This window comes from Odontesthes bonariensis, chromosome 19 (genome assembly GCF_027942865.1).
Source record: "Odontesthes bonariensis isolate fOdoBon6 chromosome 19, fOdoBon6.hap1, whole genome shotgun sequence".
NCBI lineage: Eukaryota > Metazoa > Chordata > Actinopteri > Atheriniformes > Atherinopsidae > Odontesthes > Odontesthes bonariensis.
Genome location: NC_134524.1, coordinates 13,340,004 through 13,365,098, shown reverse-complemented (window position 1 = coordinate 13,365,098; position 25,095 = coordinate 13,340,004). Strand labels below are relative to the sequence as shown.

Here is a 25,095-nt window from a genome sequence, read left to right as displayed (position 1 = left end):
TGATCTCTTTTACCCAAACACGTCTCACAATCAAATTACTTACAGATTGTTTGCTATCTGAACTTTTGGAACCTGACAAGCAGTCAATACAGGTATTGATGTTTGAATGTGTTGGCAGTCATGTCATCAGGTGAAGGAAAAAAGGCATGGAACCGAAAGAGATTACAGAGGGGTTGAAAATTAGATTGAAATGAATTTTCACAACAAGGCAAATAGTTCTGAAAATGAATGATCTCTCACATTGTTGAACATATTATACTTGCATTCAAAGCTGTGGGTAAATTTTGAGTCTTTAAAGTCCCATGTGCTGCATATATTTTTTTCGCGACGGTGGGAGGAAACTGAACACTTAGAAAAAAAGGTCATTAAGAATCAAACCTGCTGTGCAGACTTTAATTAAAATTTTTAGATTACAATTATCAATTACTGTTTTTCTTTTTTGGAGCAATTCTTACACGAGTTGGCAAATCAATGACTTGTAAGCATAAGTTACTTGATTTTTCTATCCATCTATGAGACAACTGATTTGAAATGATGAGAACTGAATTAAATCCAAATTCCATTTAATCATATAAACATTCATGCATCAGCAGACAACGACTGGCTATGTGAAGAACAGTGTCTGATGTTCTTACAGTCTGTAGCCTCGCTCCCTATTTGTGCTTTGAACTTTCTCCTGAAAAGGTCTTTGTTTAAAAAGCAAGCCCGGCTGCACATGCACGTTTGCGCTTGTGAGTTTCTGTTGAAACGAGCAAAGTTCTAGTCTTTCCTTCACAGAATAACGCACCTTCTTTGGTTTAAAATATTCCTCTCAAAAATAGGAATTAAATTTTATATTTTATTTGAGAGACTTTATATTGAGAGTGAAGAGCTTTCTTGAAGGGCTCTTAATTCATTTTCACATTCGGTTCGGGCTGTGCTTTACACAGTTTCTACGCATTGCTTTTTTAAGGTGGTATATTTGACTTTTAATATCACAAAACCATATATATTAGCTTGTCTTCCATCTCTCTTTAACTCATTCTTGACAGTAATACTCCATGACTCTTCAACCTGACCTCGAAGCTGATATATCTTAATTTACATTTAAATAGCACATCGATTCAGGCTCATTTATTTTGTTATTTCTATGTCTTTAGACTTTTTTGTATGACTTAACAACATGCTAATTGTTGCAGTTAAAGTTCAGAACAGGGTGTCGAGTCCCGGGAGTTTAATACATTAAATGACATTAAGAATAAAAAGATAGTAATCGAACAATTTGATGGTATTCATGTGGGTACATTTCTCAAGAAAAGTTCATCGTGAAAATTTCCACTTTAATTTGTCACACTTGGCTGACTGTGCAAAAGAGAAAGTTGCGCTAGATGCTAAACATAATGGACAGCATTCATATTTAGGAGGTTAGTTTACTGCAAAGTTTTATTTGTCAGATAATCCTTGTAATCATTAGGACGACTTCAGTTGATTCAGACTACACCAACCAAAGTTCTTACACAAACGCAAAAATATAAAACTAAAATTCACTGGCTAAGTGTTCATTACAGAATCACCTTTAAAATCCTCCTACTACTCCATAAAGCACTTAACAGTTTGGTCCCCCTAACTTTTTCATGTGCTCACTCAAAGGCTACTTTAGCTTCAGAAAAGAATGGTGCATGAGGTCATTCCTGCCCACAGCAACAGCTATACACAATTAGTTTTTACAATGATTAATGGCTATTATGTCTTATTATACTGGAACAATATAATTTCCCTGTAGGCATTAATGAAATAACATTCATTTAATTTAAATTCAGTTATATTGCAGGTTTTCTGAAATACCATGTTGACATCTGCAAATTATTCACATTACCGGTAGTGATCTTTCAAGTTTAGAAAATGTAACCCAGCTAGTTTTTCCATTTTTCAAAACTCATGAAGGAAAATTTGAGTAATAAATCAACTCGAGTTGTAATGTTTCCAAGATGAGCAAATTAATTACATTGTACAAAACAATATTTACCTAATAATGCAACTTAAAGTGACAGTCCAGCACGCTGCTGCGCTTAATTTTTAATCCCAACAATAATTTGTGGGAGATTTCACCTCCCAACAGCTAAATTGTTTTATTTTCTTTTTCTTTTTTTTTCTTTTTTCAGTCCTCCAAGGACACCATTTTACTGAATGTGCATACTCTGTTTAACATTCCTACTGTGAGACATATTCACAGTTGGGAGCTGCCCAATGAGATCACCTCCCCCTACTCTCGACCACCTGTGCAGCTCCATTGGGGTATCAGGGAGGATCACGGTCTTACTATTAAAATCTCTGTGGGGTAAATGTTTAGGGAGTTTCTCAGCTGGGCTGAAGATATGAACTGGCAACACTCTAGTTACAGGAGAAAATGTAAGCTGTGAACATGCCCTTGATGTGTTTTACACTGTTCCACTATTTACTGTACAGTTTCCACTGGCAGTTTAGAGAAGCTGTACCAGTTGTGAAAATCAAGTGGTAGTACAAACACATTGCAAGTAGAGAGGGTTACATAACCTAGAGGGATTTCACACTCTGATCATTTCTACTTCATAGATTGGTAGAACCATAGGATGGATAAATAGTTTATGAACAGGGTTACGCTGTCACCTTTTAAAGAAATATAACTATATCATTGCATCAGACTGTGCACAGTCACCAGAGCGTTCTACTGTGAACATGAACGAGGTCTGGTGAACAGCATAAAAGCAGCCCCTTTTGATTAAAATGACGAATGTGGATGATGTATCATGTATTATTTTGACCTATCAAAGGGCTCATGATGAAATGTCATTACATCTGGCCATTTGCTCAAATGATGTAATGAAGCCTCCAGAGGCCGTCTCACTGTTGTAGAGATTTAGATTTATGATTTTTTTTTTTTTCCCCCTTTATTTCACCAATGTATTTAATTTGTCTTGACTTTTCCAAGCATCATTCACTTGGATGCATTGTGGCATAAAAGGGAATAATTTTAACTTTTCTCCACTCATTCAAACATATCCAGTTCCTTTTGCCAAATATATTAATTTTTACATTCACTGCACATTATTGCAGATGGCTGAGCCAAGCCTCTAAGCTGCAGGCTAATCATTATGTCACACAATGATAGATTATTCTCTTGATCAATTGTGGACAGCAACAGATGCAATCATAACCCCCTAATCCCACAGTCACACACACATTCACAAGTATGTTATTACCCAAACAGGGACGGGGCAGTGTGTCATTTAGGCTTGTCATTTGCTATTATTGGTTGGTGGCACAGAGTGTCTTCACACTGATATTCATCTAACGAGGTTCTCGTCTTCTGTGTGTGTCCTTGGTAGGAGTTTATGGCCTGGCAGCGGAGAGAGTTTTGCTGCCAAATGTCTTTTTTCACTTGTTGGAAAGTGTTTTGGTATCTACCATGAAGGACTGTTCATGACTGTGTTGGGTCAACTTGGTACAATAGAGACAGGGACAAGGCACAAATTACATTTGGAGGTGATGTTGGGACAACGTCAGTAGAACGTTATTACTTGAAGTCTAAATTGTATTAGTTGCATATCCTTGAGAAATTTCTTCTTGACACAAAAGACTAAGTTGGCCGATGGTCTGCAGTTTTGGTTTACACTATTGGCCAATGTAAACATCAGTCCACCATCTGGAGAACTCTGAACAAAGAAAATGTGGCAACCTATGAGGAGATAGTTGCTGCTCTCTAAGTTCTATCTGTATGTAGTTTGCTCAAGATCATTTTGACAATCCAGAGCGTTTTTGGAAAAAAAAAAACGTTTGGATGAAATTATAAGAGGACTGGCTTGAATTTATGTTCTTTTTGTTTGGAGAAAGGAAAACACTGTATCCCATAACAACTTTATCTCATCTATAAAACATAGTACTGTAGTGGGAGTGTCATGGTTTTTAATGTACCCTGGCTAGGATGACTCCTAATCATGAAATTGTGAAATCTGAGTTTGAAAAGCACTGAGTTGTTTGTGTCATAATAACATGTTTGGCCAGCGATGTTCATCCGCCTGTGATCAGAGCGTCTGAGAAGGGGCTTGCTGACTGTGCTGAATAACAAATGCTTTTTGTAGCAACACAGCAATTACATCATTAGGTTATTTTTTGAGAAACTGTCAGCGCATGTATTAAGTCAAGCTGTCGTTGGTGTGTCCTCTACTGGATCAAAAGACAAACTATTTGTAATGGTTTGATACATCTGTCTATACAGCCTCTGGTTCGAAGCACTTACAGACTTTAAAGTTGTTTTTTCTCAATGGTTTACTGATGCTCAGAGTTTTATAATCATTACATCATAACATATTCATAATCATTGCTTAATTAGTAAAGACAAAAATGTTAACAATTTAATTACCTTATGAGTAAATTCATATCCAAAAACGCCATGAGTCCTAGTGGAAAATATCACGACTTCTGCCTGTGAACTGGATCTTAGAATAAAATATGGCGTGCAGCAAAACAACCATTTCAAAGCACACAAGTTGTTTTATAAGCATGGTTAAAAAAAGAATAAAGGTAATTTTGCATTGTAATGCTGTAATAAATGTTGTAGAGACACTTGAAGTGAGCAGTTCATGTAAGGAAACCCAGCAACAACTGAGAGTTGAAGCTTCGTACAGAGTTCTTTAGTTGGAATTTTGACATGTTTAAGGTTAAACATTTTCAATATCATTTACTAAATTCATTAGCATCACTGTAGCTCAAAACATATCTCCACAGCAGCTACCTGTAGACTGTATTTTTAAATGAAAATTCATGCAAAAGGTTTTAAAGGTGCTCAATTGGGTTTCAGATACACTGTGTGTTTGGCACAAGTTTCCCTGTCACCCTCCACTTCTACCGTGTTAAAATATTTGGTTTAAAGCTGATGACAAAACTTTAATTCTTTGGATTATTCAAGAAACATGAATGACTTTTCTGCCACTGTTTGGTGGCATTTACTGTAATCTTGCAGGCATGACATACCATCCATGGACAATAGCATCATCTGCGTATAAAGTTGGCCAAAATGGTGAAAGCTATGTTTTAGGGACCAAGACAACAACTGTATTGGTCAGAGTCGCCATTCTTTGCAGCCAGTGACGGCTATAAAACACTAACAAACATGAAATATTGAAAGCAAGTCCTTCATTTTGTTAAGTGCAGTGTGTATATGTTTCGTTCACACAAACTGTTTCATGGGCATGCTGTGCTGCCTCTTTATGGGATTGTTTTCTTTGAGTCACAAATCAGTTATCAAAGTTGAGTCAGCAGAAGCGTTTCCCATCTTTTTCAGTATATTTCAGATAATGGCTTTTACAATATGCTCAGTAAATTTAATTGCCAATGTCCATTGTGGAGAAAAAAAATCTTGCTCATGCAAGCTTTTAAAATATAAAAAAAAAAGTCACCAATGACTAATGTACAGGTAGGGAAGTGAAAGATATTGCAAGCAGCAACCTGTAATTGTTCATCCACTTAAAAATCCATGAAAAAAACTACCAACAGGCTAAATAACCCTTTGGCTGTTTTCCACAATGCCTATTTAGGGGAGGGACTTGATTGACTTGACCTTTGTCTGAGCATCCTAGCTACAGGTCCCTCTGGTGTTTTTAGCGAATAAGGCGGGGTAATAGAGTTAATTGAAAGGAAGAGGACTCAGGCTGTCAGTTTGAGTCAGGAAACCAAGTATCACTCAAGTAATCAGTTTTGATTAAAACATCACAGATAATAAATTCTGATATAAAAGGCATGACAAATGCTTCTGAGCCAATGATCTGATGTGGATAATTGCAGTGCATGGAGCCATCCGGTGGAAGAGGGATTGGAAGCCATATTATATTCCTAAAGACACACTTAATTAAGTGACCTGTATTGTATACTTATAGTGCAGGGATGCAGTTTCATGAACACCATCTTTGAAGCGCAGAATTTCTGATGTTATTAAACATGAATGTTTCCTTTTTTCTACTCGTACTCATTAATTCACATTTCCCAAAGCAGTGTCTGCATATTTTGAAGGTCTTATTACAGGAAAACTGTATGCAGTTGCTTCTGAAGTGTTTTTTAAGGGAAAAGACAAATGACGTCTTTAATAAACCTTCAAGCATCTATAGACCTTTGAAGCTGCATCAGCTAAGGCTACAGCCATGATGCTTATTCAGCATGTCCATGACTTTAATTACCCAACAAAATGAATAATCTTGTTGCCACATGAATCCACCAACGCTATTCTCCATAAACAAAGGGCATAGGTTCCTCATGCATGATGCATGGACTCTTTGCAAACTTTCTTGCTAAATATTTATTCTGGGTTGTTGTTGTTGTTTTTTTAACTTGATGCACTGATGTAATAGCTTTTAGTCCTCATTCCATTAAGAAAATGTTTTCCTTATTTGGTGGGAATTATGATCAAATTCAATGTGAAGAGAGGAGAGCTGGGATGGAAAGTGCTGTGTTGTATAGTGAATGTTATCATTTACAGTGAGTCTATATAAATATAAATATAGTAATCACCTGCACCTAATCTAGTCATTTTCTGTCTTTGAAAACTCAAAGATGATCATTGTAAATACGTAGGTAATGGCTATAAACAAGAAAGAAAGAGACAACATTGTAACGACATCGGCTGGTGTTGCACACCATAAATCATGTCATCTCACAGGCGACAGTTTACGTACAATAGTGGGTAATTAACTGTCCAGCCCACTTAGTTTTGCTTCAAGTGACTTTCATAGGAAAGGTTTTCCACACAAACACTGTGTTGTGGCACTTTGGAGGTTCTTCTAAAGGTTGGGATCTAAAATAGTTGATGTGAAGTGTAACCACTGCCTATCCTGTCAGAAAAACAGAAAATCCATGAATGTGCTTTCCTGAGTGACTGCTGGAGTTGCTGTAAGTTTCCTGTCCACAGCTGAAAGAGATGACTCATTTGGAAGTGAGTCATGAAGACTTCTCTTCAAGTGTCGTTTTTTTTACTGGCATGAAAGGTCTGTAGTGAGGAGCTGAAGAGTGATAAAACTCCCTCTTCCTCCCTAAGATCTCAAAGATGATTGCTGTAAGAAGGGCAAAGAACTTTATCTTCCATTGCTGCAGAAAGGTTTTCTTATAGATGGACCATTATTGAAGCACTTCCAAATGACAAATGATTGCAATTAAAGCCATAAAGTGTTCTTTTCCCAAGATGCCAATAAATGCTTCAACCCTGATGTGTCATTATGGTCAGTGTGAGAGTCCACTCTTCCTCATAAAGAACTTCTGCATCTAGTCCCCAAACCATTGTTCAGCAAAGGCAGTCACATTTAACTTGGAACAGAGAACAACGTTTTGTTTAATGTCCATTTTAAACCAGACAAATGTGACTTTATTGTTGTCACTGTTCACATTTGCTTTCTTAAACTGAACAGGACTGCTGTTGGTATTTAAGGAAACAAACGCATATGTTGCACTAATGTGAAAAGCAACTGTTAAGATTCTTTGTGTTCTGTCTGAACACAAACTTAAAGGGAATATTCAAAGCTTCACTCCATTTCACTGTTAACACAGATCTTTTCTTTGGATTCTCTGCCTTTTGTCTTATCATTGGGAGCCAGGCAAAAAGCTTGATATCTCACCCAAATTATGATTTTTTTATTATTTATTTTTTGCTGCTGCACAGGCACTTGATATTTGCATTGTTTTGTGGTGGTCTTTGTCTTTGTCTTTGGTTTTAAGACGAACCAAACACTGACCTTGTCCTCCCATCTTTCATGCCACAAGGAATAAGCTCTTTTATTAAATAACATCAATGGCATATTGCTCTACCTAACTGCAGCCGCAGAGGTTATTTGTATTTGGGCCTACCAAATGGGAACAAATAGCAGATCTGTATCCACCTCCCTCATCATTCGTCTGATTTATCTGATGTAAAATGAGGTTTTCTCATGACACAGTGAGAACTGTGCTGAAATTACTTTTCTTGTATCGAATTACAGATCTAATGCTTGCTAAAGCAGAACTGTAATGTCCACTGTTGGCAGCACTGGTGCTCTTGATGTCTGCTATCATTTGTTCTGGAGCATTAGAAAATATTAGCTGCTACGACTGGGAAGTCATTTCAGTTTTGGAAAGGGAAAGTCGGTCATCGCAAAGGATTCTGATGTTTTATCTTCAGCCCTGTTGCACTTGCATTCACCTAATTTTAAATGACATATAGGGCAGCCTATTTTTCTGTGTTTGGACAGCAATGTGACTCGATGTTCATGTTCCTAACATTAATCTGTATGGATCTCCATGCTTAACCAGATTTAAATGTGATCCAATTCAGACTTCATTGCAGCCCAAAAGTCGAACTTTATGTGAGCAAATAAAGCTACAATATTTATACCTCAACAATCTTCATTGTCCTCGACTTTAGACAAAGTTGCAGTGTGTATATTTTTGAAACTCAACATGTCAGTGTAGCAAAATAATCATTTTCCTATGAAATTTGTAAATGCTTGATATATGAAGTGCCTTACACTTCATTTCAGCTTCATGGTTAAGACTTCTGTTGACAGGGGCATTACGCAAGCAATAAGCCAAAATACACATACAGTAATTTATCCATTTTATTATTTTGTTGGATGATGACTTGTGCCCGTAGCATTGGTGTGACGTCCGACCAGCAGGTCGTCTTTAATTCCCCCCCCCCCTTTTTTTTTCTGGAAGCCTTCCAGTCATTGCCAACACAGGCTGCCAGATACTGCTCATCTGTTGTCCTCGTCCTCTGTCTCTCTGGGTGTAATTTCAGCTCATTGCTGTCTGCCATGTGTCACATTTGTTTCTGTTTTTTTTTTTAAAAAAACAATGTGCAGCCTCGGGAGTAAAACCCTGTAATGCATACTGATCTTAAAAGAAGCCTCTTATGGGCTCTCTGTAGCTTTAGTTGATTTAATTGGGCCAAATGGCTTTGCCTCTGCATTTGTGCAGCTGACCCTATGACAATATGACCTTCTATAAATGTTCCATGTGTAGTTACTAATCCTGAGCTGACATTTAGTGAGATGGGGGAGTCTGAATCAAAAATCGAGAAAAGGTATTCACTAGCCTTTCATTTTTCAGCCTTCAACCTAAATATCATGAAATCAAATAATCTGTTATTTAATGGCCATCAATTAAATCTATGAATTAGCTTTTGTTTGACAATATGTTGATAATTAGATTGCATGAAGATATATTTGAAAAAGTTGTTGTTTTGAAAATGAAAAAGAAGCCATAACACTGCAAAGAGAGTTTTTTTTTTTTTAAAGGATTTCTTTTTATTTGATGACAGAATAGGCACGAGCACATTGATTTTTGTCTTTGAGACTATCTGTCTTGAGGTCTGCAGGAGATATATTAAGGTGTTAAGAGGTTAACACCTGGGAAATACTGACTTTGATACCAGGTATGAGGACTGTAGTCTAAATACCTTTGGCAGCACAAAATACATTAGCTCAGTCAAGTTATGTTAAAATCAGTCCCAATGTTCTCATTAATTACCACGTGAAAAGCAACCTCTTTTAAGTATATATGGGAAGTTCTGAATTTTTGAAAACAGAATTTAAAGTATCTGCCAAAGCAAATTGCATGACTATAAATTTCCATTTAACCTCTGTGAGACTCGGATTCATAAATATGCTCATAAATTCCAATGTCCTATCATCCACCTGAGAAGTAGGGCAGACAAGAATGTTTTGGTGATATTTTGCATCACAGAATCACTGCAACACTAAATCTCTATGTCAGAGTGATTCATTACTTATAGAAATCTTGATCTAAAAAAAGCTATTTAGATGCAGAGAGATGAGACGGCAGCAATGGTGTCCACTAATGCATACAATACTGAGCTAAATAGAATATTTTAAGAAATTTAAACTTTATTCAAGAAATTTTAATGCCAATTTTAAATGGTTTAAATCTGACATTGAGATTCTGTTGAATGATGAATTAAAATACAGTTGAAAGCTCAAAGCTACCTTTCAGATCATATCTAGCTTTTTTTCCCACCACTGCATTCCCACGTACTTGTTTTACCACAGTGTTCCCATATTTTGTCCTGAAATGGACATAGGCACACCACAGTCTTTTGATGAACTTGATACCCTCAGATTGCTGGTTGTTTTATTATCAGGACACTAAACAGAATGTATTATCGAAATCAATCTGTCAGCCACAGTGGAATGATATGTCATCTGGAGTTTATGGATGGAAAGCTTCAGTCTTTTAGTTGATACATGTGACGAGGTCTGAATTATTCATGCAGTTTATTTTGACAGTGTGGGACGTTCATCGGTCACTTACAACTCCCAATAGGACACGACAGGCTCTTATCAAGGCATCTGTACTTCAGTGTCTCTGTTAAAACTTTCATTGTTATACACCTGTAGCAATTCAACATTGATTTAAAAAAAGCGTTTTAGCAAAAATGTGTTTTTTTTAATTTGCATGGAAGTTTGTGGTAGCATAAACTCAACCAGATAAACATTTTTACTTCTTATATTTGCTTTCAGTTTGCTGTTTAATGCTGACTGGCAGCTGACTTTTATGACAGTAAACCTACATTATATCGAAGCATCAGCATGTTAGCAGCATCATCGTGACCATGTTAGCTTGCAGATGTTAGTATTTTGTGAAATTACTGTAAGTTACTGAACTTTTTATTATTTGTTTTACCCTTTTAGGCTGGAGAAACAGTTTTGAATGAGCTATGTCACTATTTAAAAGGATTTTAACATCACCCACATGCAAGCAATCCATTCTATTTTAAGCATCGAGTTCAAATTAAGAGAGGTACTGGCACTAATTCATTTAGACAAAGTCAGCCATAGACTGTAACCTGCTTCATGGTCAGAAATTGTCAGACATCTCTTGCAAGCTGCACAAGCTGCACAAGCTCACTTGTTGCCTGTAACATTATCAAACTCTTAACTTTCCAATGATAAGATGTGCTCCTCGTAGACATATAAACGTAGACTCCATTCTCCATTCATCGACTCAATCTGTGATAAGTCAACATGTCCACCATATTGGCTGTGGCAAGACGGCTATTAAACTAAGACAAATGAATGAGGAGTTAAGTTTTTACAGGTGTAAAAATGAAAATTGTACAGGTTTTATAGTTCACAGCTGATGTGCTTTTTATTTGCAAGAGTTTGTGTACAAAAAAGTAGTCGAGATATAGGTAATGTGAAGACACATCATGCTGTGTTGGGATGTTAGTGCCTCATCTTGTGAGGAATGCTCTCCTATCACCACTTTTTAAGAACATTGTTACCTTTTTATATTTCTATGGCTAATTTATTAAAGTAAACAAATTATGATGAATTTTATTAGAACTTTGTTTTATGGAGTCATGCGATGGAGACATTATGTTGATAATAAACATGTGTTTTAATGTTGTAACAGATATGTTTAACATTTTGTTATGAGGACTAGATATGAGCTGAGATACGAGTTTGGAGGCTGATCCTACAGTTTAAATGTAGAAACGCTATTTTTAAGATAGAATTCAGAGTCTGTTCATATAAATGACAGCCTGAGGGCAAACAAGAATACAATATGGCATTCAAACAAAGATGTGGCCAAAAAAGTATTCATATTATGGAAGATGTATGCATGCTTGTCAGGAATGCATTTGTTCTTCCCTGATAAATACTTTAAGAGCTTTCTTTTTACAAGAAAAAACATGTCAAAATTCATGTCAAATGTGCTGTTTCTTTTCTTTATTTCTTTTTTCCCCAGACAGGGGAAATATGTCTGGTTGCACTGTTCGCTTTGTATTTGCTGATTCTGTTTGACTTCAGCTATCTGCTTTGAATAGTGTGACAGTGTCTTATAATGACGTGGTTTGACCCGCTTGCAGGCATCTGTCCCCCATTCAGTCCTCCGAGAGTTCTCATAGGTTGCCACAGTCAATATGGCAGCACCACTGATGTACGATCCACTGGCCAGTACAGTGCCTACATATTTATGTTCAAGGATGATACCTACTGGCCTACTTTTCTGAGTGCTGCCATTGTATCACCACCGTGATAAAGACACAGCGAAGAACGGGATTTTAAATGTATTGGACCTAAACTTGAAGAAAAGAAATACAGAAACAAACTAACAGAAACTTTTGGGAAACATTTGTGATGCTAGTTTAAAAACTGTTTTTCTTCAATAAAATTTGACTGAATATATTAGGGTGAAAACCAAGTCCAGGGATGATCATGATTAGTTTCACCTAAATTAGACAGATTCTCCCCATTCAACATCCATCTGATAATTAAGATTTTGATCTGAGACTGAGTAAGGGCTATTGAGTCTCAGTCCATCCTTTATACAGTGCTTATATGCACCCTCTTGGCACATCAAAGAAACCCTGAGCTCAGCAGCACCGTTCATCAAACTCTATGCTTTCGCACAGGAACTGTCCCAAGATTTATTGATTTTTTTTTTTTAAGCTGAAAACATTTTAGTTTGTACATGATGTAGATTTACAAAATATTTATCAGCTTGCTTTTTTTTTTTTTTTTTTTTTTTTTTGGTTCATACAATTGATTTAGGGCTCGTGAGGTTGTACCCTCTAGCTTAACCTTACCTTTTAGATTAATTAAAACTGATTTATGTACCTTGGGCGAGTGAAGCTGCTGAGCCATGACTGATCAGTACAGACTCATTGTGAGGGTTAATATTCCAACATTCATGTTCAGGGTTAAAGGACTTTGCATCTTTGTTTGCTCATTGATGAAGAAGATACCTGATGGTAGACCATGTTATTGCTATACTACAGAAAGCTAATTACGCTGTGTCCCATGGCAATTAGATTTTGATATCGAGAGTAAAGATTTTTCCTTGTTTAAGACCCTCACAGGGCTCTCAATCTTATTTTCTTGTATTGCTGCAAGGCAAAACAGCTAGACCAGCTTTGGTACTCAAGAGATGGTTGTGTATTACTCTTCTGATGAGCTGTACACTCAGCTAAAGCCTCCAATTATAGCAGCTGTCACTCAAGAAGTCTTTTTTTTCTTTCAAAGAAGGCAAAAGTACTGCATGACAATATGTGTGTTCACGTACTATAAAGTGAAATGAAACATGTTTAGGAGTTTACAGAATCTGCTTGCTCATGCACTTGATTCTTCAGGACAACAACACCCCTTCATGGCATTTAATAAATAGGTGAAAGTGTTGCAAAAGCAAGAAATGGTAAACATTTTGAGGAAGGGCACATGTCACAACATGCGCAGCTCTCTACATTAGCTCACACGCAGTCTGTCGGATCAGGTTTGTCAATAAAATAAAAGGGCAAACATTCACCAGACAGCCATGACTGCATGCATGGTCTTTTCCTGCACAATCAAGAACCTTGTCACTCAAGTTCTGCTTTATCCCACTTTACAAATCGGTTTTATTGCCTCCCTATTGGCACAGCTTTTCACCAATAGCCATGTTTCCAGCTGTTCTACCAGTCTTGCATTGTCCCACCACATTGTCCTTGAGCTCCAAGGTAGAAAGGATGTCTCTCTGTAGTTTATTAATCCTTCCAATTAAAGCCAACCTGCTGTCAAGACCAATGTATCTTATAACAAAAGCAAGATATGTCTGGTTCAGCTGGGTAAGCTGCGTTCGTCCTCCCTCTTTAGCATGTGCCCTCGCAGTAGGCACTTTTATCAAAAACAGCTTAGAAGAGGGGAACACGTTAGAGGGAATCGTGGGATTGTGAAAGTGGTTGTCCTTCGGCAAGAATTCTGGTGCTGGTCTTTCCTGCCCACATGACACATTAATATAAAATATCTGATTTGAAAAATGGAAAGGAAAATTTATTTGAGCACAGCAGCCTTTTTCAACTGTAACTCTTCTCTGTTCCAACTGTTTCGGATATTGGCAACAGATTTATGAACAATTTTCACTACTTCTTTGCTATGATGTAGTTGTCTCTCTATGTCCCTTTATAGCCCCAATTTCTAGAGGCCTCCAACAACCCCTATTAGCCGTCCTTATAGTTATAAACATGGTCACCTCTCTTGTTACCCATGAGCAGAGCGTTGTGATTAGTTGCTGCATGATTGACAAATGGTTTGCTGTACCCATGGACTTATACTCACACCCACTGCTACCATCAAACTCTCACTAAATCTTTCAGAATAGCCCCGAGTGGAAGGGGAAATGAGTTTGTGCACTTTTTGGCAAGGGTGTATACTTATTACTTATTGACTTCCATACTGTGGTCATCAATTCATACTTTGAATGTGCCACTCTACACTCTGTTCATGTACCAAGCTATACATGCACCATTTTATGGTTTTATGGTATTTTGCAATAAATTCAGCTTTATTGTAATTTAGTTTATTGTGCTTTAGTTTTCAAAGTAAAAGAGCTTCTGTGGCTGTAATCTCTTGTCATGCTACCATAGAACTAATTCCTGGTCTTTTTACATTTGCCAAACTCAAGAAGTCATCTCTCTCCTCCTTTTCAGGATGAATAGTGCAGCTTTTAATGATTAAAATACGCAAAACACTGTGTTGTTGTCCTAAAGAACCAAAGATATAGCCTCCTGTCTTTATGACGTCAAACGGACCCTCACCTCTTGCATGCCCAGTTTCGAAGAATGTACAGAGGCTGTTGCCTGGGTAACCACAAGGTCTGATGCTGTATTTCCCAGGTTACCCTCAGATTGTCCACAAGCGCGGTTTGAGAGCTCGACTCATGAGGCTTTTTCCATGCTCCACAAGCAAAAAACCATCCTCAAGCAATCAAAGCAAGTGGCTACTTCTCTCTGTTTGTCTCTGATGATTTTATATTGTCTTTTATCTGAGATTTTTTTCTCTTCGTGGCTTTTTTTCTAATTCTTTGTGTCTCTTGCTCATTTTAGGCTTTAGTCCCACATGGTTGCTTGAGCTACATTTTAACTCTCAGAAAAAGTCTTTCAATATTACACAAAGGACATTTTGCTTTTTCAGTTGAAAAGGTCAATAGAATGGTTGATGAATGTGTGAAATTATGGGCTTAGTACATAGATCAATGTTTGGTTTTAATTTAGTCTTTTACAATTTCAAAACAAATTTGCATAACTCTATGCTATATTCTATGCTTTGCACACAAATAAACTGTTGGATATTTAACAGGCTGGATAAACATGAATCACTTCCACAGCTGTAAGTCTCAAGCACTAAAATGATGACGAGGATGAGATTGAGCAGCTGCTTTAATTTGTTTATGTGCAGGAAAAAATAACCCGTGAATGCAGAGCATTTACTCCATAACATCAGGTTAAATGTGGTTTGCTGGGAAAATGTGCAATAAAACCCTTGGTGCTAATGAGGCACTTAGACAGTGTGTCACAAAAGCATATGAGAGTTAAACGCTGTTCTGCGAGGACAGTGCCCAGACAGTGTCTGCCATTATTACAGGCCCATTAATACATTCCACAAGTTTCAGCAGCGCTGCCTTCTTCAAGCAGAGGCTCCCTGCCACAAGGACTTGTTTTGTGATCTCAATAAAAAGAGTCCTGTCATAATTACTTCTGGTGTCATAGTTGTTGTAGAGAAGAAAACAGATTTTTTGTTTGGTTTTGTGAAAGACCAAATAATAAATGATATACTTTTGGTAAAACAAGACTTCAGAATAGATTAAATGAATGTAATATACCAGAATGTGATGCCCATTTATGGCACAACATTGGTCCTTCGGATAGAGGTATTGCAAATGTCTATATCTGTATGCTTAGTCAGTTCTCAACTTTGATAGTTAAACGCTGTTCCAACCCATCTCAGCTAGGGATAAAGGGAGATATCATAAATAACAACCTGCCGACGATGTTGATAAGACTAAAAAAAGTATCTGAGTTTGCATAAGAATTTAAACAGATGAAGAGAAACACTACAACTGCCCCTCAGAGCACAATCTCATGAAAAGGAAGCAACTGAGGCCCAACAACTACTACTCAAAGCAACAAATAAATATAACAGAAGGAGACTCCAGCTGAAAGTTAGTCAAACCAATCAAAACTTTGCTAATGGGAAATATACAAAAACCTGCATAGAGTCAACTACATTGGCTAACCAAACATAAATACACAGAGAGTAGCATCCTTAAAACTAATGAAAACTGAATAATAATTACAAATAATATGTGTTTGTAGGAGAAAAATAAATCAGGTACAAGAAAGAAGAGCAATCAAACAATGTGAAAACGAGAGAGACCGAGGAAAGCTGCTCATTCCGAATTTGCAGCTATCCACAATAATGGTCTGACTGGGAATCCATAATCCAGGTAAGCAGAAGAGGATCCTGATTGGATGGTAGGAGTGGAGCACCGGTCCAATCAGTGAAAGCAGGCAGGGCATGTTGGGAGCAGCAGCAGGTGTTTTAATGTTTCTGCACAAGGAGCAGAAAATGCTGTGGTCAAGGGCCATAACAATGGGAAATCATGAATTCTGGCCTCAATGAAACAAATATGATCGCATCTGACCCTATCTGACCCTGTTCCTTTTTCCTCCTCAGACAGCGTTGAAGATGAGCTTGAACTTTCTGCAGTCCGTCATCGCCCCGAGGGCCTGGAGCAGCTTGAAGCTCAGACACGTTTCTCCCGTAAGGAGTTACAGATCCTTTACCGCGGCTTCAAGAACGTAAGTGCCCCCCCCACCATGCAGCCAGAGTGCCACTGATAATGTACAGCAGGGGACTTTGTTCTTTGCTCATGAACATCGCTCCTCCTTAGATATCAAATAAACTTGTTTTTCTTTGATTACCTTTGACTTTTTATTTTAAAATCTACTCTGCAGCTGTTAGTGTGGGTTTTTTCCCTAGAACGGCTTAATTTCCCTCCAGTTCTAATCAATGTTCAGCTCACATTCTACTTGTGTAGAATCAGGGGAATTCTTGATGGGAACATTTGCAATTTGCACTAAATGCTAAAATGGTCAGTGGTGCTTACCACGGAAAGTTGAAATTTTTCAGTGATACCTCAAAGAAACTATTGAGGATTACTGATGAGCTTCCAAGTCAAAGTCCTGGATAACAGTCCATGTAAATCCACTTCACTTCACTGGCACCTCTTATGACACATAACGAAATGACCCAAAATGAACTTAACCCAGATTGTATGCCAGTGAAAGAGGATCGTGAGAGTCCTGTGATAGTGGAATTTCCGTAGGGCTTTACTTTTCTGTGGAGCCTGCACTGAGCTCCAGCCAGGTCCTCGCAAAAGTCTGCCCATTAGTCTGCTTCAGCTGGGGACAGAAGAAAGTGCACAAATGAGGCTTTTGATTTCCACACTCTGCCTGGCTTCCAGTATTGCATATGTTTGCAGACGCACTCCAATCTTAAAAAACACAGATTATACATTTCCTTTAAGATGTGTTGGCAGCGTAGCTTTAAAGATAGAAATGCCTGTCATCTATAGAGCTACGGCTGTTAATTGCCTGTTAAATGGTCAGTTGGTTTAAACACCTGAAACCTGACTGACAAGTTGAACTGACTTCATGAATCCTGATAAGTTAATAACTGAGCTCTCCCTAAAGTTGGAATGAGCTGGAATTGCAGATAGGCCTGTCACAATTATCGATTAATCATTTTTATGAGATTATCGAAGATAACCATGGTCACGTCTTTATGATTGTCATTGAACTGTTTGAAAATAGCTGGTTGAAGCTAAGAGAAATGACACATTTTCAAATTGTTTTCCACTGTTTGATCAAGTTTAAGCTTTTTTGATAACGTCATCTCACTGCAGCCCTGTCTTTTGCTGTTGCATGGCAATACCTGTCACGTTCAATTTTTATTTAGAATATATGCTCCTGTATTAATTTCCCCCAAAAATAGTGTTATTTTATATAATTTTATGTGAAATTATTAATTAATTAGTTTGCTTATACTTTAATAGAAGCGTCAAGCAAACAGAAGACAATTAAAAATCACATTTTGACAATTCTTTGATTGAAAATTTATCCTCAAGTACATTTTCATGTATGTGACCGCCCCACATACTGTACAGATACTCAAGTTCTTCCTCTTCTTCATCATCATCCTTCATTTATTATATTTTTTTGGGAGAGATCTAAATTGGATCATGTTGAAGTTAGTTGAATAGGTTTGGTCTGTCTTTGAGTCCATGTTGTTGCTTGTTTTCTTACTGCTCAGGTCAAACGGCTCTTATTCGTCTTGCTCCATGCCAGGGACATTGGTATAGTGAAGGGGAGCTTTTAAGGCCAGCCAGACTAATAAAAGCTGGCCGACTTCCCATCACGAGAAGTCCGGCCCTTTGTCCTTGGTGTCCAGGGTTTGAAAGCACATTAAATGCCTCTAATGCAGGTGCTTGGACGAGGACACTTGTCTTGACAACAGACTTTATGAGGCAGTCCTCTGAATTGCAGGTGGTCAAAGCAGAGTTTTGTCATAGATCTGGAAATATGTCTGATGGAAACCAAAACAAGATCTCTGATAGTTCACAGTTAAGAGATCATTTATTGTTTCATAAAACCCTTTACTCCAGGCGACAATAAACACACAATATTGTCCTTTAGTTTTGATTCAGTCTTCTGGGCTTTCACAGTTCACACTCCGAGGTCAGTGACTCAAGCATGAAATTAATATCTTATACTTCGTATTCCATCAGTCACGATGCTGCTGTTTGCAGCTTCATTCCATTTCCCACACCACTTATTCCTGCTCTTCTTCAGGGTTTTTTTTTTTTTTTTTTTGGAATTACATGGATGGCCAGCTTTGTGTCTCACAGATTGTGATTTTCTGATCATGATTGATCTAGTTTTACAAGTATATCAGATATATACAAACACTTTCTCTGATCTGACTCAGTCCAATGAGAATGTTATTAAATAATGAGCAAAATGAAAACAATATCCAAGGGCAGGTGGAAATGTATTCAACCATTATTTTAATTACGCTGAATGGTCATACCTCTTATATAATTACAAGTGCTCAAATAAATAGATTTTTTGAAAAGGGGATTTATGAATAAGGAATTTGATATCAACAAATTAATTATAATGAAACAAATACGCATTTCATGAAGTATTTCCTATCCTCAGTTAGGTAATTCATGTATCAGTGTTTCACTGATGCATACACTGTAAGAAGAGAGCAGAGGAGAGTAACTTCTGCATGAATGGGGTCCTGACTGTTTGCTTTGCAAGATCAAAATGTTTCCTGACATGGTCATTAGTCACAGCGTACTTATGTCTTTGAACGTCAAATTGAATCGCAAGGGCACTGCATCCTAACTAGATTACACGCAGGCTACTTTCTCACTTGCAAAACTGTCTCCCCTGAAAAGAGAAGGTGAAATATAACCACTGATGAGTTCTGACATCATTATTGACTCGATTTCCCTTCTGATTTCCTCTGGTTTGTGAGGATGGGCAAAGGAGGCAGGGAAGCAGCTGATTTGAGCACAGATCTTTGATTATGGCAGTCCCATTTAGTGCGTTATTCATGTTGACAGCTGTAAATGTCCGTCGTGTAATGTACACAAACTTAATAACGTTTATTTTTTCTGCTGAGAGTCCACACTTTGGACTGTGGCTGAGCACGAACAAAGTGCCCATTAACAGATTCTCCAGGAAACAACAAAGAAATCACTCCGTGTGATGCACAAAGAAGCTAAAGAGCACTTTTGCTCACAGGAAGAATATTTTTTAATGTAGGTGAAGGTTAGTTTTACCTGGTCTTGGATATTATTTTTACATTTTTGACAAAATAGAGCTTAAATAGATGATTTGATGTCGCAACACTTGACCATGACTGGCACATCTTAAATTCCAGCCAACTGCTTAAACAAAAAAAGGAGTCTGTTACAGATGATAAATAAAATGACCGGTGTTATCTCATTCTGTCTTCTAGGAATGCCCCAGCGGAGTTGTCAATGAAGACACTTTTAAAGACATCTACTCACAGTTCTTCCCACAAGGAGGTCTGTTCTCGATGCTTTTTCAGCCTCTGTTCCCTTTCACCAGTCCTTCTCATCTACTCTTTGTGCTGGACTTAAAAGAAATGTCTTTGTCTCTTAAAAACTGCACCAAGTCCGGAGTCCTTAAAATTGACCTTCCATCAAAGGAAATGCAGTGAGAGACACGGGTAGAAAAGTTTGTTTTTCTGCAGCCTCTCGCTGTTAGTTTTTATCATTATGCTAAAATTCTGCGGGATGACAAAGAGAGAAAACCTTAGGAAGCTTTGTTTTATCCGAAGAGTGGCAGACCAGCAAACATAGTGGCACACCACAAAGAAAACAATGATAAAACTTACCTCTAAGCATTTCTTTTTCTTCTCTCTTATCGTGGGCCCAGTTTCTTTGAAGTTTCACAGAAAAGCTCCATAAAAACTCTGCTTTGAACAATTTTCTTGTTTGCAGCGTTACTGCTGGTGTTAGCTGGGCTGTTAATGATCACGCGTTATTCTGGTTTTGTGTTTGTTCTCTTCATAGATGCTTCAACATACGCACATTTTCTGTTCAACGCATTCGACACAGATCACAACGGCTCTGTGAGTTTTGAGGTAAGTCGAGTGTTGGCTAAATTAGTAAAAAAGACGAGGAATTAACTTGCTTCGAGTTCTGCTAAAGTATGAAAACACAAGTAAAGAAACTGTGCTTCATGAATAAAGAAGTATCTTTGACCAACAGATGCACCAAACTAAATATTGGAGGATTGAAGCTGCACACTCCTGAGGCATTCTGCTTGAGCATCGTGTTACACGCGTCCTCAATCTTTTTTTTTTTCAGCGTAACCAAGTTACTCAAAGTGCAAGCAACATTTTATTAATATTCATGAGGGACATGTATTTGCTTATTAGGACAGGAAAGCTGTCATCATAAAGCCCTCTGGTTTATGCGCAGTACATTCTGTTCAAAACACATGGATTCCCTGAGGGCCTACACAGAATATGAGGTTCCTAATCATTTGAATAATGAGGCATTTGTGATTTATAGTGTCTGCGCTCTTTACTGTTTCACCATTCATCTTTAATTAATTAAACTGACTTAGTACCGTACTGTATGCTTGCATAAATGTTGACACAAGAAACAGGTTACTTTTGTTTAGCTCATGGGTTATCTTAGTTCTTGTTTATATCGAGATGTACAGTGAATTGCAAGTGAATCATGTTTCCATTGCAGGATTTTGTTATGGGCCTTTCTATCCTCCTGCGAGGCACAGTCCAGGAAAAACTCATCTGGGCTTTCAACCTTTATGACATCAATAAAGATGGCTACATCACAAAAGAGGTATGTGTTGTTGATCACCGTCGATAATAAAAGGACACTAGTATGGCTGACGTGTCCACAATCTCGATGAGATGGTGGTCTGGGAACTAGGTGTGCGTTTTCTCGAATTTGAGGCGTGGTTTACGAATGCCAAGAGCCGTTTATTGGGCGCTACGAATGTCTATCAAATGGCGTCTGGTTCTTCCCATGCTGCTTTGCGCGCGATTCATAGCCAATTGTATCACTTATACCAGATGACGACAGAAATTCGACGAGGAAGAACAAGAAAAAAAAGTAAAATAAAAGTAAACTTGCGCTCTAAGCTACTTAAAGTGATGGTTCGGAGTAGATTCACCCTAGGGTCATTTGAACCGTGACATCCAGCCAAGTTTTTCCGATATTGGCTGAACATCAGCTGAGTTACTGAGTTATCCCGAATAGCTTAGTACAAGCGCTAATGGAACCTGGCAGTATCTCCAAAATTACCACACTAAAATCACATGCCATGACACCAAACTTCTACAGTAGTACAAATATGGTCTGTACTCACAAAACGATGCATTTGGAAGTTTGAAAATAGTCCAGGAGTTTATTATTATCAACACAAGCCTGATAGCTTCTCTGCTGCTAAAGCTGCGTCGACGTCACTTCCTGGATCTGGGAGCTTCAATGTAAGATGCGGGTTAATCTGCTACTGTAGACAACAAAGTATATGCTATATTCTACATGTTTTTTTTATGAGTTTTTATGTTGTAGAGTTGTGAATTTATTTTATCAATGGAGAAATTGAGCAGCCTTGCTTTGTTGTCTAAGGCTGCATCGAACGGTAACGTTGTGTCCGCTGCCATGTTGGATTAACACTCTACAAGCTTCGGTGTAGCGCATAGACGTCGTCATCGTATTGCTGCCGCCCCCCCCCCCCCCCCGTTCTGTGATTGGTTCCCAAACTCAGGCAAAAATAAGGGCGGTGGTTTCCAGGCTGACTTTGCAGTGAGAATGAAACATCAAAATATCCTCAGTTTCATTTTTGTTGTCAATCTTGCAACTGCAAAAAAAATTTCTACCACTTCACATCAGTGTTACCGTTACTCAAAGTAGACAGGAGTAGAAGGGAACCGCAGTGAGGGAACACTGTCACATTTGTCCCAACATTAAGACCATCTGCCCAGCGTTGAGTTGGCTGTCTTCAGAAAACAGCTCTGACCAGTTAAGGCGGGGAACCGTGACGTGGTTTAATCCCTCCTGTGGTTTGATGGGTGGGGTCTTCACGGTTTTGGCTTGCTTCCCACAGGTTCCACCAGATTTGTATCTGTTGAGTTTGGATGCCGTACCAAACCCCTCAGACTTTTTTTTTTTTTTAACCTTTCCAAATATTTTTTGGGGGCTGCTACTATCGGCATATGGAAGGGTTTAACTGGTCTGCAAACATGTTTAGGTAAGTGTAAAGTGGCATCTTGTGAATGCCAGGATGCAGTCTATCCCAGCAGAACCTTGCATTAGAACAAGATGAGCAATGTTACATTCATGCTGCGGCTGGTTTGTGTCGCATCCCCCCTTACTCTGGATAATTCACAAACCTTCCAGGAGCAAGTAGTTTAAATCTAAATGATCTCAAACTCATTCCTGAACATACTTTTTATGTTTTTCATTTTGAGTTTTTGTGTGTCTCAGGAGATGCTGGACATCATGAAGGCCATTTACGACATGATGGGAAAATGCACGTACCCTGTCCTCAAAGAGGAGACTCCGCGTCAACACGTAGAAGTATTCTTTCAGGCATGTGTGTGGTTTGTGTTCATTGCATAGTCCCAGAGGTTTCAGAAATCCCTCCTAGTTTGTTTTTCAACTCTTTTGTCTCTCCCCAACAGAAGATGGATAAGAACAAAGATGGAGTGGTAACCATAGATGAGTTCATTGACTGTTGCCAAAACGTAAGCTGGACCCCTGACACATCTGTCTTAGAACTGCTGGCATGAATGAATTGTTACCCATAACACTGTCCCTTTTTATCCTCAGGATGAAAACATCATGAGATCGATGCACCTCTTTGAAAATGTTCTCTAACTTTTGGCTGACTCGAGGCTTTGGAAGAAAGCAGAATCTTTAGTGTGACCCAATTACTGACTTGGACTCATACTGTGTACAGTGTGCTATGCAGACTTTTGACTATAGATAAAATATTGTTCATTACTGTGGGCCACAATTAGGAGTAGGCAGCATGGTGGGAGCACTCTGGAACGAGTTGCCTTTTAAACATTTTATGACTCAAATGAATTACAGAAAGGAGAGGTTGAATTTTTAAAATCTCAACAATTTGACTGGAGGTTGGAATAAAACATTGAAAAAGAGACCCCTAATTAAAGGAATGGATAGTTAATTTATGTATTAATCTGTGTCTCTGTTGCAGCCTTTGTTATTCATGGCCAAGTGAAATCACTGTGACTTCTTCCAGCATCACAAATACTGAAAATAAGATCGGAGCTCGATTCACATCTGTCTTTTTTCTTTTTACATTCCAGCCTGGCTTTAAGCTCCAGAGTGTTCTTACCCCATGTATCAAACCAGTGTGGTCTGTGTTTTTGCTCTTCGGAGGAAGCATTCAGAGGGGAGGGGGGAGAGGGGGGGCACATACATTGTACCATTTTAAATTGTATATATATTATAGATACAGCATTAGATAAGAATTCTATGAGAAACTTTACAACTTTGTTCCTGTTTACTTGCCAACTAAGATGACACAACACAAGGATTGTATGTCAAACTGATGTCAAAATCGGACCCTGATGTGGATGATTTCTTTCTACTGAAGCACACAGGTAGCTAGATTTACCTTGAGTAACATGTTAGATGACAAGATCTTTGTCAGAAGAGACTCGCTGCTTTCAGTGTATTTTATTTAACCTTCTGTATGTATATTTCCTGTAGAGAACCCATCTATTGGCATGTTTTTATTTTCTTCTTGAAGCACAGTTTAAGAGTTTTCACACAGGGCAGTTGTTTTAGGTTATTTATTTGGGATTATGGTCATTGTACAAAAGACTGACAGCTGTACAGTATTAAATGAAAACTCGCCATCGGGCGAATTCAAGATCTTTAGATTTATTCATGAAATTCACTGTTTTAATAGGAAAGGGCAGAGGGATTTGGTTGTTGATGAAAACTTTGTATTATATTTGGGTCATCAGCTGAGGTCTCTCTTGTCATTTCTCTCCTCCTCAACGTCCAGCTGCCCACATCTGTTCAGCCTCACTGGCATCAAACGGTGGCAAAAGATAGGAATGCTGGGTAACTGAAAGAAGTCTCCGGACAACATATCTTAAATACTGTTCCATCTGACCTTTTCTTTGTCTCTCTTCTCTCTCACTAACTTTTTTACTGGAAGGAAACAGGAAGGTTTCATCAAACTAACCAGAAGTAAAAAGTTTTACTTGAGAATTAGTTGGTCTGTGGTGAAGATTTTGCAATATTTGACAGTTTTATCATGTTGTTTCTAAAAGTATTCACACGCAATGTCAAAACACTGGGAGTTCCGCTCACAAAGAGCCAAAATCTCATTGAGGCATGTTTGATTTAGTAAAGTAAATCAGACATTTTCCTGTGTGTGTGTGCGCGTTTTTATCATCATCCACTTCCAAACATCTGCAGGGTATCTCAGCATTTGGAAAAACATTCTTTCAGAAACTCGAAGCATTTCTAACATCTTTCTTTTGTAAATAAGCGATGAGACTGGTGTTTTCACATCTGTCGAGAAAGAACAAGGTTAATGCCGTTTTGTTTATGATAAACTTGCCTTCTCCATTTTAGTGAAACATAATGAAGAGCCATCAAAGTTAGATTCTGCTGTAGAACAATAATAATCCCAAATAATAGTCAACTCACGCCCCCTGTGGTAAC

At 38.0% G+C, this 25,095-nt stretch overlaps 1 protein-coding gene across 8 annotated transcripts in view; it reads left to right on the top strand.

Moving 5' to 3' along the window:
- The window catches only part of kcnip4a (potassium voltage-gated channel interacting protein 4a), a 141,640-nt gene extending 116,839 nt beyond the window's left edge, over positions 1 to 24,801 (top strand). For 6 of the 8 annotated variants that reach the window (XM_075451702.1, XM_075451699.1, XM_075451701.1 and 3 more), the window contains 7 exons: positions 16,488 to 16,612; positions 19,845 to 19,914; positions 20,425 to 20,495; positions 21,115 to 21,222; positions 22,873 to 22,977; positions 23,070 to 23,132; positions 23,218 to 24,801. In XM_075451702.1, the coding sequence (XP_075307817.1) occupies positions 16,488 to 16,612; positions 19,845 to 19,914; positions 20,425 to 20,495; positions 21,115 to 21,222; positions 22,873 to 22,977; positions 23,070 to 23,132; positions 23,218 to 23,265 (590 nt within the window). In that variant the 3' untranslated portion in view covers positions 23,266 to 24,801. Of the gene's footprint in view, positions 1 to 14,647; positions 14,744 to 16,487; positions 16,613 to 19,844; positions 19,915 to 20,424; positions 20,496 to 21,114; positions 21,223 to 22,872; positions 22,982 to 23,069; positions 23,133 to 23,217 lie in introns of those variants that run through there. The other 2 variants (XM_075451697.1, XM_075451704.1) reach the window with 2 other exon arrangements.
- Positions 24,802 to 25,095: the final 294 nt, after the last annotated feature.